This window comes from Thamnophis sirtalis, unplaced genomic scaffold (genome assembly GCF_051295495.1).
Source record: "Thamnophis sirtalis isolate CommonGarterSnake01/CBP01778 unplaced genomic scaffold, rThaSir2_p1.2 scaffold_14, whole genome shotgun sequence".
Taxonomy (NCBI): Eukaryota; Metazoa; Chordata; class Lepidosauria; order Squamata; family Natricidae; genus Thamnophis; species Thamnophis sirtalis.
In genome coordinates, this window is record NW_028261394.1 from 6,367,496 (window position 1) to 6,380,719 (window position 13,224).

A 13,224-nucleotide genomic window follows, 5' to 3' on the forward strand; every position below is an offset into this window, starting at 1 on the left:
GAATTCTGCTTTAGTTTGGCAAGATTCCTCTCTTTAAGTTTTCTAAGTTTTGGGATCCTGGTAGGTGGATTCTCATCTTCAGAAGATCTCACCAGCTACCAGTTTTCTTTCGGGAATTCCAAGGAACAATGGAGTCATTTGAGAAATGCTTTCCAAGGAAAAGTAACTTAACATTCTGCTTTAGTTTGGCAAGATTCCTCTCTTAAGTTTTCTAAGTTTCGGGATCCTGATAGGTGGATTCTCATCTTCAGAAGATCTCACCAGCTACCAGTTTTCTTTCGGGAATTCCAAGGAACAATGGAGTCATTTGAGAAATGCTTTCCAAGGAAAAGTAACTTAACACGGAGGGAGGGAGGAGGGAGCACCAGGTTCTTAGAACGTTTGAATATCAAAGCAATTTCTGCACATCAAAGCAATTTTTGCAACTGCTGTTTAAGCAAAGCAATTAAGGAATTTAGGTAAAGTTAAAGGTTAACTTTAAAGGTTCTCCTATGTGCTAGTCGTTCCCGACTCTAGGGGGCGGTGCTCATCTCCGCTTCAAAGCCGAAGAGCCAGCGCTGTCCGAAGACGCCTCCGTGGTCATGTGGACGGCATGTCTAAATGCCAAAGCCGCACCGAAGACTGTTCCCTTCCCGCCAAAGGTGGTTCCTATTTTTCGACTTGCATTTCTTACGCGCTTTCAAACTGCTAGGTTGGCAGAAGCTGGGACAAGTCACGGGAGCTCACTCTGCTATGCGGCGCTAGGGATTCGAACCGCCGACCTTTCCGATCGACAGGCTCACCTCTGAACACCACTATGAGCTCAATGAGGGCCATTCTTGACATTTTAGAAAATATTTATTCCGAAGAAAAGTTCACTCCGTACAAATTTTGAACTGGAACATTCTCAATATTGCAATACAGGTTTTTTTTATATATATATATATATAAAAAGGCTAGATGGATGCAATAAAAACAATTTCTTCGTGGGTTTTTTTCCTTTTAAATTACACAGCTAAAACTAAAAAAAAATATATAGCAGCTCCACGGGAAGTCGTTTAAGGATCTATATTTAAATTGGTCAGAGCTGAAATGAAACAAAAGGAATTTAAAATACTTTTCAAAAGTTTTTTGGGGGGGATTTGAGCAAATGGGTTACTTCCAAATACTTGTTTTAAAACGGACGACAGTTTCAGGTTTAGGCAAGTCCTGGGCTGCCGAAGAGTTTCGCCAACCCAGAAATGAGTCCACTTTCACCGTAGAAAGTTCGTAGAAGTAGCACAATTTGATCATTTCCTGGGTTTTGTTTTTTTTAACCAACTAGCAACTGAAACAATTAACAACACCAACAAAAACAAGAGGTTTTTTTTTCCCCCCTGTACATCTTTCTTACAAAAATCACTGTACAATGCCCACTAACTCGCCTATGTTTTTGGCTGGATTAAAAATGATTTTTTTCAACTGTCTTTGTCACCGGCCAAAAAGTAAAGTTTTTAAAAATAAAACTCCGCACATCGGTATCCTCGAGGAAGGGGGAATAATTCTTTTCTTTTTTTTTTTAAACCCCAAATTGGCGAGGAATCCCAGGCAAGTTTCAAAACTCTCGCCGGCGTCTTCGCTCTTCTTGCTCACGGCGTAAAATGAGGTGGTTTTCCGACGTGCAAAAGTTCAAATCTCGTCCTTTGGAACAGGGGTCTCCAACCTTGAAGGCTTGTGGACTTCAACTCCCAGAGTTCCTCAGCCAGCCAAATCTCTGCTCTTCTTGCTCACGGCGTAAAATGAGATGGTTTTCCGACGTGCAAAAGTTCAAATCTCGTCCTTTGGAACTTTTGACACTGGTGGACTTCAACTCTCAGAGTTCCTCAGCCAGCTAACTCTGGGAATTGAAGTCCACCAGTCTCCAAATTGCAAAGGTTGGAGACCCCCACTCCTGCTTTGGATGATTTCCTCGGAACGGAGAGATGTCAGCGTGATGAGGAAGCAGGAATCCGAACTTTTGAGATGAGAGTCTAAAAACACAACAAGCTCATGGGAACATGATCATGGCGGAGACATCAGGGCGAAGAACCATCCGTGATGGGCCTTGAAGGTCCTCATTGTATCTCAATGGGCTTTGCTATCGTCCAAGCCTTCAAGGAGACGTCTAGAGCCACGGATGCCACGCTGGGTCCATGCGGCACAGGTTGTCCAAGCTATTGGCGGCCGCAACCAAGGTGTTGACTTTGCTTTCGCCGCCTTCGAACTGAGCCAAGTTATGGAGCCTGGTCATGATGGCGGTCACAGCTTTCTGAACCAGCGACACCAGCTGTTGGCTGTCCATGTTCTCCGGCTGCCCGGCTGCCGAGAGCGGAGAGGAGGTATCCTCTTGGGTCTTCTTATGCCAAGCAATGGTCTCATCCCGCAGCACTGTTTTCAGGATGCCGTCGACCTAGAAGAGAACGGAAGAACAGAGTGAGAGATGGAAGCGACCTTGGAGGTCTTCAATCCAGGGGTTCCCAAGGGCCACTAAATTCATAATTTTAAATCCCGCGGACCGCTAATGGGATCTTCCTAAGGACCGGCTGGGTGGGCGTGGCCAGGTGGTCATGTGACTGGGTGAGCATGGCCAGGTTGATGTCATCTCACGTTGAGGGGCGCATCACTGGCCTCTACTTGCTCCTCCCCTCCCAGCCACTCCTCGCCTGCCAGCTTGGGCTCCTTATGAGCCGAGGTGATGCAGTGGTTAGGGTGCAGTACTGCAGGCCACTTCAGCTGACTGTTATCTGCAGTTCAGCAGTTCAAATCTCACTGGCTCAAGGTTGACTCAGCCTTCCATCCTTCCGAGGTGGGTGAAATGAGGACCCAGACTGTGGGGGCAATGTGCTGACTCTGTAAACCGCTTAGAGAGGGCTAAAAAGCCCTATGAAGCGGTATATAAGTCTAACTGTTATTGCTATTGCTATTAGGGCCCAAACAGGAAGCAGTTGCTGGAGCTAAGCAGCCACCAGGAGAAAGAGTTGGCAAAACAGCTCAGTTCAAATTGGATCTGACGGAGAAGGAGGCTCAGCAGAAGCACCTCACTGAGGACTACGAGCATAGGCCTTCCAAGCAGAAGGAAGACCTGCAACCATTCCATAGATAGAGTAGAGTAGAGTAGAGTAGAGTAGAGTAGAGTAGAGTAGAGTAGAGTAGAGTAGAGTAGAGTAGAGTAGAGTAGAGTAGAGTAGAGTAGAGTAGAATAGGAATAGGAATAGGAAGGGACCTTGGAGGTCTTCTAGTCCAACCCCCTGCCTAGACAGGAAACCCTACACCACTTCAGACAAATGGTTATCTAACATCTTCTTAAAAACTTCTAATGTTGGAGGATTCACAACTTCTGGAGGCAAGTTGTTCCACTGATTCATTGTTCTAACTATCAGGAAATTTCTCCTTAGTTCTAAGTTGCTTCTCTCCTTGATTAGTTTCCACCCATTGCTTCTTGTCCTGCCCTCAGGTGCTTTCGGAGAATAAATCATACACCTCTCTTCTTTATGGCAGCCCCTCAAATATTGGAAGATTGCCAACATTTCGTCTCCATTTCTCCTCAGTTCTAGGTTGGATCTCTCTTTAACGGAGGTTTTCAGGCAAACTGATAAAATGTTTTAATCTGATCCTCTTTTGGTGAATGGGGGGTTGGGGAGGTTGCATTGACAATCATTTATCCAGAATAAGAATCACAATTTATTACAATTACGATCATTTATCCTGGGCGATCATCACAATCTGTTACAATTGATGCTAATTTGGCACAATTTATGATAATGCCTTCAGGGTGATAATCATAATTTATTAGGAATGTAAATTCTGTCTATTGCGGTCATTAACCGACAGGACTAAAAGGATACTCAAATATTCAGAATATCCAAACCTGTATGGACAATACCAGGATACTTTTGAAAAGCCCACACAGACAAAAATTTGCTTGGCCGATGGAATTTTTCATTAATTGTTGTTAATCTTAATTTTAATGCTTTTAATACCCTTATATTTATGTTTTTATAGAGCTGAAAGCTGCCCAGAGTAACTTGAGACAATGAGATGGGGTGGCATATAAATTTAATAATAAATAGAAACTAAAGAGAAATAGTTTAGTTACGGCACCAGCCTAGAAACCAAGAAAAGGTGAGTTCTAGTCCCACTTTAGATGCGAATGCCATCTGGGTGACTTTGGGCCAATCACCAGGAGACTGGGAGTTCTAGTCTGGCCTTAGGCATGAAAGCTGGTTGGGTGATTTTAAGCCAATCACCAGGAAACTGTGAGTTCTAGTCCTCTTAAGCATCAAAGCGAACTGGACTTTGAGCCTATCACCAGGAGACTGGGAGTTCTAGTCCCACCTTAGGCATGAAAGCCAACTGGGTGACTTTGGACCAATCACCAGGAGACTGGGAGTTCTAGTCCCGCCTTCCGCATGAAAGCCAGCTGGGTGACTTTGGACCAATCACCAGGAGACTGGGATTTCTAGTCCCGCCTTCCGCATGAAAACCAGCTGGGTGACTTTGGACCAATCACCAGGAGACTGGGACTTCTAGTCCCGCCTTCAGCATGAAAGTCAACTGAGTGACTTTGGACCAATCACCAGGAGACTGGGAGTTCTAGTCCCGCCTTCAGCATGAAAGCCATCTAGGTGACTTTGGACCAATCACCAGGAGACTGGGAGTTCTAGACCCATCTTCAGCATGAAAATCAGCTGGGTGACTTTGGACCAATCACCAGGAGACTGGGAGTTCTAGTCCCGCCTTCCGCATGAAAGCCAGCTGGGTGACTTTGGACCAATCACCAGGAGACTGGGAGTTCTAGACCCGCCTTCAGCATGAAAGTCAACTGAGTGACTTTGGACCAATCACCAGGAAACTGGGAGTTCTAGTCCCGCCTTCCGCATGAAAGCCAGCTGGGTGACTTTGGACCAATCACCAGGAGACTGGGAGTTCTAGTCCCACCTTAGGCATGAATGCCAGCTGGGTGATTTCGGACCAATCATTTTCTCCCAGACAACCCACCTTATAAGGTTGTCCATTGCCTTTCGTTACTTGTAAAAATAATAAAGGCAGCACACAGACAATCCGTCCGTTTCAAATCAATCCACCAATAAATGTCCTGGTAGCCGAGGGAGCGACTGGGTGCCCCTCTCAGCACCCCGGCCCAGCACCAGAACAGCTACTACACACTTACTTTGAAGTTCGGTTGAGCAAAACAACGAGCCACGGCAATCATGGAGGCTGTGAGGGGCCCGGAGACCCCGATGGTGGTGAGGAACTCCGAAATGTTTGGGGTGAGCCGAAACGGGACGGGTCGGTTGGCGTCGAGATCCCCGGTAGCGTCGTTGATGTCGAACCGGAAATAGGCACGTTTAATTTGCCCGTATCCTAAGGTTTGGAACGAAAGACAAGCACAACGTTGAAAGGAACGACAGAGAAAGGGGGAAAGAAAATCTACTCCCAAAACAATGGTGCACAACCTGGGACCACCGGGGGGTCCTCCAAGATCTTCAGGGTGACCCCCCACCCCCGAGACTTCCAAACACTTCTACGCCAAAATTAATTGTTAACGTGACGGAAAGAGACAATGTCCAGGTAGTTCTCGACTTACAACGGTTCGTATAATAGACGTTCAAAGTTACGACGCACCAGAAACAAGGAACTTATGGACATTTTTCACGCTTACGACCAACGCAGCATCCCCACGGTGACGTGATTAAAATTAACCCACAACTGGCTCCCATTTAGGATGGTTGCAATGTGATCCCCCTTTTTGGGGGGACCCGTCTGACAAGCAAACAAGGGGGAAGCCGGATTCACTTTACGACCGCGGGCAATTCACTTCAAACGTCTGCGGCGAGAAAGCTCGTAAAATGGGGCAAAACTCACTTAAAGCAACATCCTGCTCAGAGGGCGGAAATGGTGGACTTCATGTATTAAGGACGTGGAAGGTGCCCCATTCAGTGGTTAAGTGCGGTTGCGTTCAGTTAGCGCAATTTTAATGACAATGGTTTAGATCTTAACCTTCACACACACACACACACACACACACACACAGACAAACACACAAACACAGCCAGCTGGTCTTTGCGGGTGCCGAGCTCCTGAAAATGGGCCAAAAAACGGCCACAAATATTGTTTTTGAGGTTGTTTTTGGGCCGTTTTTCGGGCTAAAAACAGCCTGAAAACGGGCTAAATACAGCTGAGAAAACAGCCTGAAAAACAGGTTTTTCAGGCCATTTTCAGAGACATTTCCAGGCTGTTTGGTGGTTTTTTGGGGGGCCCAAAAACAGCCTGAAAATGGTCCCCAAAACAGCCCAAAAAACAAGCATGCGCACGCCAGCCAGGTGGTCTTCGCGGGTGCCAGAGCTCCTGAAAACGGCCCGAAAAACGGCCAAAAAGGTTGTTTTTGAGGCTGTTTTGGAGCCATTTATGGGGCTAAAAGCAGCCTAAAAATACCCCAGAAAAACAGCCTTAAAAACAGGTTTTTCAGGCTATTTTCAGAGTCATTTCCAGGCTGTTTGTGGGGATTTTCCGGGCCCAAAAACAACCTGAAAATGGTCCCCAAAACAGTCCAAAAAGCAAGCATGTGCACGCCGGCCAGCTGGTCTTCGTGGGTGCTGAGCTCCTGAAAACGGCCGGAAAAACAGTCGAAAAAGGTTGTTTTTGAGGCTGTTTGGGGCCATTTATAGGGCTAAAAACAGCCTAAAAATAGCCCAGAAAAACAGCCTTAAAAACAGGTTTTTCAGGCCGTTTTCAGAGTCATTTCCAGGCTGTTTGGGGGGTTTTTCCAGGCCCAAGGAAAGTCCAGAAAACAGTCCCAAAAAGCAAGCATGTGCACGCCGGCCAGCTGGTCTTCGCGGGTGCTGAGCTGAGCCCGAAAAATGGCCGAAAAAGGTTGTTTTTGAGGCTGTTTGGGGGCCATTTTTCGGGCTAAAAACAGCCCGACAACGGGCTAAAACACAGCCCAGAAAACAGCCTGAAAAACAGGTTTTTCAGGCCATTTTCAGGGACATTTCCAGGCTGTTTTGGGGCGATTTTTTCGGGCCAAAAACAGCCTGAAAATGGCCCCCAAAACAGCCCCAAAAACAGACATGGGTGTGCCGGCCAGCTGGTCTTCGGGTTTTTGGCACTCCAGTGTACACAAACGCACAGACGTTGCGGTTTAGGCCCTCGGTGCCACACAAGGTTCTCCATCACCGTCCTAGAGATTTCAGATTGGGGGAAAAACAAGTGGGGATGGGGGGAGTCCTGTCCCTATTTAATTGCAGGCGGTGTTTCGCATAGAGGAGTTTGGCGTTCGGGCGGAATGCAAAGAGCCCGTTTCCCCAACCCGCTCGGGCAGGATCGGCACAGCGAGGTTAACAAGAAATTCAGCTACAGAACGCAGCCCTCTATTAACCGGCGTATAAAGATGACAGGTATCAGCTCTCTCAGCAAGATATCAATCCTGAATAATGGGCTTCTTTTGTTGTGTTGCCGGATGGGTCGGCCCGATTGGGGAGGGGGAAATGGGGGGGGGGGAGAAAAAATTGCTCTTGTTTCTGGGTTTTTTCCCAGCCGCACAGAGACTTTTGATGTTCTTCCTGACAATGTGGCTGAAAAGGAATGGTTGAGAATTTTATAGCAATAGCAGTAGACTTATATACCGCTTCATAGGCCTTTCAGGCCTCTCTAAGCGGTTTACAGAGAGTCAGCATATTGCCCCCAACAATCTGGGTCCTCATTTTACCCACCTCGGAAGGATGGAAGGCTGAGTCAACCCTGAGCCGGTGAGATTTGAACCACTGACCTGCTGATCTAGCAGTAGCCTGCAGTGCTGCATTTAACCACTGCGCCACCTTGGCTCTGGAATTGGAAGGAGGAGGGGAGGGGGAGAAGGAGGAGGAGGAGGGGAGGGGGAGAAGGAGGAGCAGGAAGGGGAGGGGGAGGAGGAGGAGCAGGAAGGGGAGGGGGAGGAAGAGGAGGAGGAGAGGAGGAGGAGGGGAAGGAGGAGAAGGAGAGGAGGAAGAGGGGGAGGAGGAGGAGCAGGAGGGGGAGGAAGAGGAGGAGGGGAGGAGGAGAGGAGCAGGAGGGGGAGGAGGAGGAGGAGGAAGAGGGGGAGGAGGAGGAGCAGGAGGAGCAGGAGGGGGAGGAGGAGGAGGAAGAGGGGAGGAGGAGGAAGAGAGGAGGAGGGGAGGAGGAGGAGGAGGAGGAGGAGGAGGGAGGAGGAGGAGGAGGAGGAGGAGGAGGAGGAGGAGGGGGGGGGGAAAGGGTCTATTAAAATGTTCAGCCCAATGCTGGACAAAAATAATACCCCCTCGGACAAATTAGTGATAAAAAAAAACCTTGGATTGTGCAGAGATGGACAAATTAACACTGAAATTAAAAGATAAAGAAGAGCCGGAATATTATGAAATTTGGAACAATTGGTACAAAGGGCTGCAAAATAAGAATAAAATTAATTAAGCCAAAAACACAATAGATAGATAGATAGATAGATAGATAGATAGATAGATAGATAGATAGATAGATAGAGATATAGATAGAGATATAGATATAGATATAGATATAGATATAGATATATAGAGAACTGTCTATAAAGGTGTGTAAATATAGAAGCGAAATATTATATACAGGTACAGGTATGATGACATAACAATGTTGATGTAATGACTGTAAGGTGTTGTAAAAGGGAAAAAATAATAAAAAAAATCTGCTAGAAAAAAATGTTCAGCAAACTCAGCATCTTTCCGCCTTAAGAGCAAGTCAAGGAAAAGACGGGAAGAGTTCTGGACTTCCTTCTCGATTTCTTCTCCTTCTCCACAGTGGCCGGAGAAGATACCTGAGGTTCCTTCTCTGTGGCGAACCAAGGTGTTGCATTTGCGTGTACGGGTGTGGGCAAAGAACAGATGCGTTGTATCTGCTGTGTAAGGGTGGTTTCTCCCCAGAGTCTAAGTGGGTGTTCTGACCCAGCTCTCCAAACACGACAAACCGTCTTGAAGTGAACTCAAAGATTCCCTTATTGGTAGCACCGGCAGCCCCGGCAAAAATTTTCTCTCTCACCGCAGGCTAACAAGTCCGTCCGGCAGGGAGATGAATAGTTGTCTCTCACATCTATTCATCTCCGCCCCCTGCCTTTGATCCCCAGAGCTAGGGTGGGGCTTTGCTAGCAGCAGTGGCTCTTCTGTCCAAGGACTGGCCCATAGATTTCCACTGCTCTCCTCTCCCCTCTGTCTTCTGCACATCTATTCATCTCCGCCCCCTGCCTTTGATCCCCAGAGATAGGGTGGGGCTTTGCTAGCAGCAGTGGCTCTTCTGTCCCAAGGACTGGCCCATAGATTTCCACTGCTCTCCTCTCCCCTCTGTCTTCTGCACATCTATTCATCTCCGCCCCCTGCCTTTGATCCCCAGAGATAGGGTGGGGCTTCCGTCCCAAGGACCGGCCCATAGATTTCCACTGCTCTCCTCTCCCCTCTGTCTTCTGCACATCCATGCGTCAGGCACTGGACCCAGCTGTTCCTCCTCTTCCTCATCAGCCACCTCCAGACCTGGGGGCTGTTGACTCCCCATCTGAGGGCTGACGGACGGCCCAGGCTCCTCCCTCCCTCTCTCTCTCTCTTTGCCAGCTCCATTCCCTCTTACCCCTGGGAGCTCTCAGGTTGCCTTGATGCTGACCCTGGACTCCCACACTGCCTCCTCCTCCTCCTGTGATTTGGCTGCTGGAGAGGCCCGTGGCCAAAAGGCCACAGCAGTGGGGTCAGTGCGTGGGGTCACTTCTCACAGACAAGGCCCCTAAGCGCCAACCCTCCCTCGAAACCTACCTGAGCAATCTGCAGCATCTCAGGGTTGAGTCGGTTCAGATGGAAGACAAATTCCGCGAAACCGATCAGCGCCAACTGGATGGTGAACATCTTACGGAAGGTCCAGTAGTCGGTGGCGTTGGGGAACGTGTGAAGGGCCCATTCCTTCAGCATGCTGCGTGGCACCATGTTGCCCTGAACTTCTTTCAGAATATCCCGGAGGACCTGAGAAGGGAAGAGCAAAGTTGATCAGGAGGTGGGTGGCTGACGTTGGTTGGTGAAGGACGATGGGTCTCTGTTCTGACCCCCTCCTCCGTCCAGTAACGAAAGCCGAGACACGCTTAATGAGAATGTCCTTTAATAACAAGATCAGACTCTCGGTGGCTGAAAGCCAAGTAAACAAACAGATAAGGACCTTGGCAGCAAGGCCGACAAACCTTGGCAGCAATTCAGACAAACTCTGGCAGCAATCCAGCCTGCCAAGTTAGTTTCTCTTTAGTCAAAGCGTTGACTTCTGCAAGAAGGGCGTGGCACAAGCAGTCTCTTTTATAGTCTGGAGAGGAGCCTAATGACCATCAGCTGAGGGTAATTACCTCCCGTAATTACGTAGTTGCTCTTGACGCCGAGTAGCCCTTCGACGGCATGCATCCCGGAACAACTCACAGTTGGTTTCTGGATCACTCTCCCTTGTCTCCTCCCCACTGACCCACGGCTCAGGCGCCACCTGGTGGCCAACAAGTCTCTCTGTGCCCTGCTCGGAGTCGGAACCCTGTCCAGGGTCCTCCACATCCTCCAGAGCTGACTCATAGGGCCCCTCGTTGTCGGAGTCTGGTGGCAGCTCCAACGGCTCCTGCTGGGCCACAACAGGTCTCAACCTGTTTTTTCGCGGGAATCCCTTAAGGGCTGTAATGTCATCATAAGGGAGTCCGCGAAGGCTGGAAGAAATGTTGGTTTAAAACTTGGGCATCCTTGGCCATGGTCCATGGCCACAAAAGATATTTACAGGGGATCTATGGAGGCTTTTTTGCTCCTTCTACAGGCAAGCTGGGTCTCACGTGTTAGAGCCGAGGTGGCGCAGTGGTTAAATGCAGCACTGCAGGCTACTTCAAGCTGAGTGCAGTTCTGAAGTTCTGCAGTTCGGCTGTTCAAATCTCACCGGCTCAGGGTTGACTCAGCCTTCCATCCTTCCGAGGTGGGTAAAATGAGGACCCGGATTGTTGTTGGGGGCGATATGCTGACTCTGTAAACCGCTTAGAGAGGGATGTGAAAGCCCTATGAAGCGGTATATAAGTCTAACTGCTATTGCTATTGCTATTGAATATGTGTAAGTCACCTGTAATGAATTACTACAGCAAGGCCTGGCCTTAATTAATTGTAGTTGGAAATAAAAAGGAGAACTGCTCGCGAAGAACAATTACGGCACTTGCTCAAATTAAATTATTTAGGGAGACAAAATTTCTGCGCGCTGAAGGCAAGGAAGAAAAAGAAAAAGAAAAGGAGACAGATGTTCCAAGCCACTTGATTTTTTTTTTTAGGCTGGGCAAAGAATGAAAGGTTGCTTATTAACAGGTGAACTTTAGAGATACGGTGCAGCTGGAATTAAAAACGGGTCAAGGACAACCCTTCGGTCCGCCTATAAATTTTAAACCTTTTAAGCTAGCCCTTTCGGATCAGAAATGGATGAGTAAGGATGGTAATGGAAGATTAATACGCACCAACCCCTTTCTTAGGAAGGGTCAAATTGTGCTTTAGTCAGAGTAAGGAAATTAAGGGAAAGGCGTCGGAACAGGGTTTAAATGCCAACAGTAAAAGGCCAGTCTCTGGAGTGAACAACCCAACAGCATAGCATACGGTTAGAATAGGCACCTTGGAGGTCTTCTAGTCCAACCCCCTGCTCAAGCAGGAGGCCCTAGGCCATTTCAGACAAATGGTTCTCCAACATCTTCTTAAAAAGTTCCAGTGTTGGAGCATTCACAACTTCTGGAGGCAAGTTGTTCCACCGGTTAATTGTTCTAACTGTTAGGAAATGTCTCCTTAGTTCTAAGTTGCTTCTCTCCTTGATTAGTTTCCACCCATTGCTTCTTGTTCTGCCTTCAGGCATTTTAGAGAATAAGTTGAACCCCCCCCCCCTCTTCTTTGTGGCAACCTCTTAGACATTGGAAGATGCTATCATGCCAGCCCCTAGTTCTTCTTTTCACTAGACCAGGGATCAGCAACCTTAAACACTCAAAGAACCACAAAGGTCCTAACCGGAAGCCCCCCATTCAATTCTGGAGCTGACCTGAAGTCCAGTTCCCCCCACCATAGAGTCTCCTCCTAGCGCGGCGTCCTTTTTCCTCTACCAACTGGAAGTCCGGTTCCCCCACCAGAGTCTCCTCCTAGTGCGCCATCCTTTTTCGCTTCCTGACCAGAAGTCCGGTTTCCCCACTATAGTCTCCGCCTAGTGTGGCATCCTTTTTCCTCTACCAACTGGAAGTCCGGTTCCCACACCATAGAGTCTCCTCCTAGTGCGCCATCCTTTTTCCCTTGCTGACCGGAAGTCCAGTTCCCCCACCATAGAGTCTCCTCCTAGCACAGCGTCCTTTTTCCTCTACCTGTCCTAACCCTATCAATTGTGGAGCCGACCGGCAACAGGGAGCCACAGCAGTGGAATGGAAGAGCCACATGCGGCTCCAAAGCCACAGGCTGTCAACCCCTGCATTAGACATTCCCAATTCCTGCAACCGTTCTTCGTACAGTTTATCCTTCTTTCCCCTAATCATCTTGGGTGCTCTTTTCCGTCCTCTTTCTAGAACCTGAATCTACCTTTTTTGGAATGGTGGTAACCAGAAGTGGACACAAAGTGGACGCAATACCTGATGACTGGCCTGGGTCCCTCGTGCCTGGACGGTAGCCAGCCGGTCGTAGTAGCGAGAAATGGGGCTGTCGTGTTCAATCCCTTTCTTGGCGCAACGTTGCTTGTAGATCTCCACCAGGGAGAGAGAAGAAGGATTGTCCTCCACAAGGCGCATCTGGGGGGAGACAGCCACAACGCGGGGAACTGGAGGAAGGAGGAGAAAAACCAAAAGGAAGCAATTCATTTTGTGGAAAACAGCAGGAAGGACCATCACTGAGAGGTCCAAAGCATCCTAGTCTCAAGGCCCTCTTGCTCCGCACCTGGAATGGCGTGACTGGGAGGCATCTCCAGTTTTGGGTGGTGCCTGATTGGATCATGTGATGGACCTATGGGTGCTGGGCAGGGGCTTGGACTTTCTTTTGGGTGGGGGACGGACCTGGAAGCGTTCAGATTCAGGTTCCAAGTAACGCTCCCAACGAAAGAAGACTCCAAGGCTGGAGTTTCCTCAAAGTTTTGTTTTATTAGGTAAAAGCTCCCCTCGCACGTACCATATTTTTCAGAGTATAAGACGCACCTTATTTCCTCAAAAAAGAGGCTGAAAATCTGGGTGCGTCTTATACACTGAATGCAGCA

General features: G+C 48.4%; 1 protein-coding gene across 1 annotated transcript in view; it reads right to left on the bottom strand.

Moving 5' to 3' along the window:
* Positions 1-815: 815 nt before the first annotated feature.
* The window catches only part of TRRAP (transformation/transcription domain associated protein), a 141,252-nt gene continuing 128,843 nt past the window's right edge, over positions 816-13,224 (bottom strand). The window contains 5 exon segments of the mRNA XM_087729239.1: positions 816-2,407; positions 5,168-5,343; positions 5,346-5,361; positions 9,777-9,980; positions 12,611-12,795. Of these exon segments, the coding sequence (XP_087585365.1) occupies positions 2,123-2,407; positions 5,168-5,343; positions 5,346-5,361; positions 9,777-9,980; positions 12,611-12,795 (866 nt within the window). The 3' untranslated portion in view covers positions 816-2,122.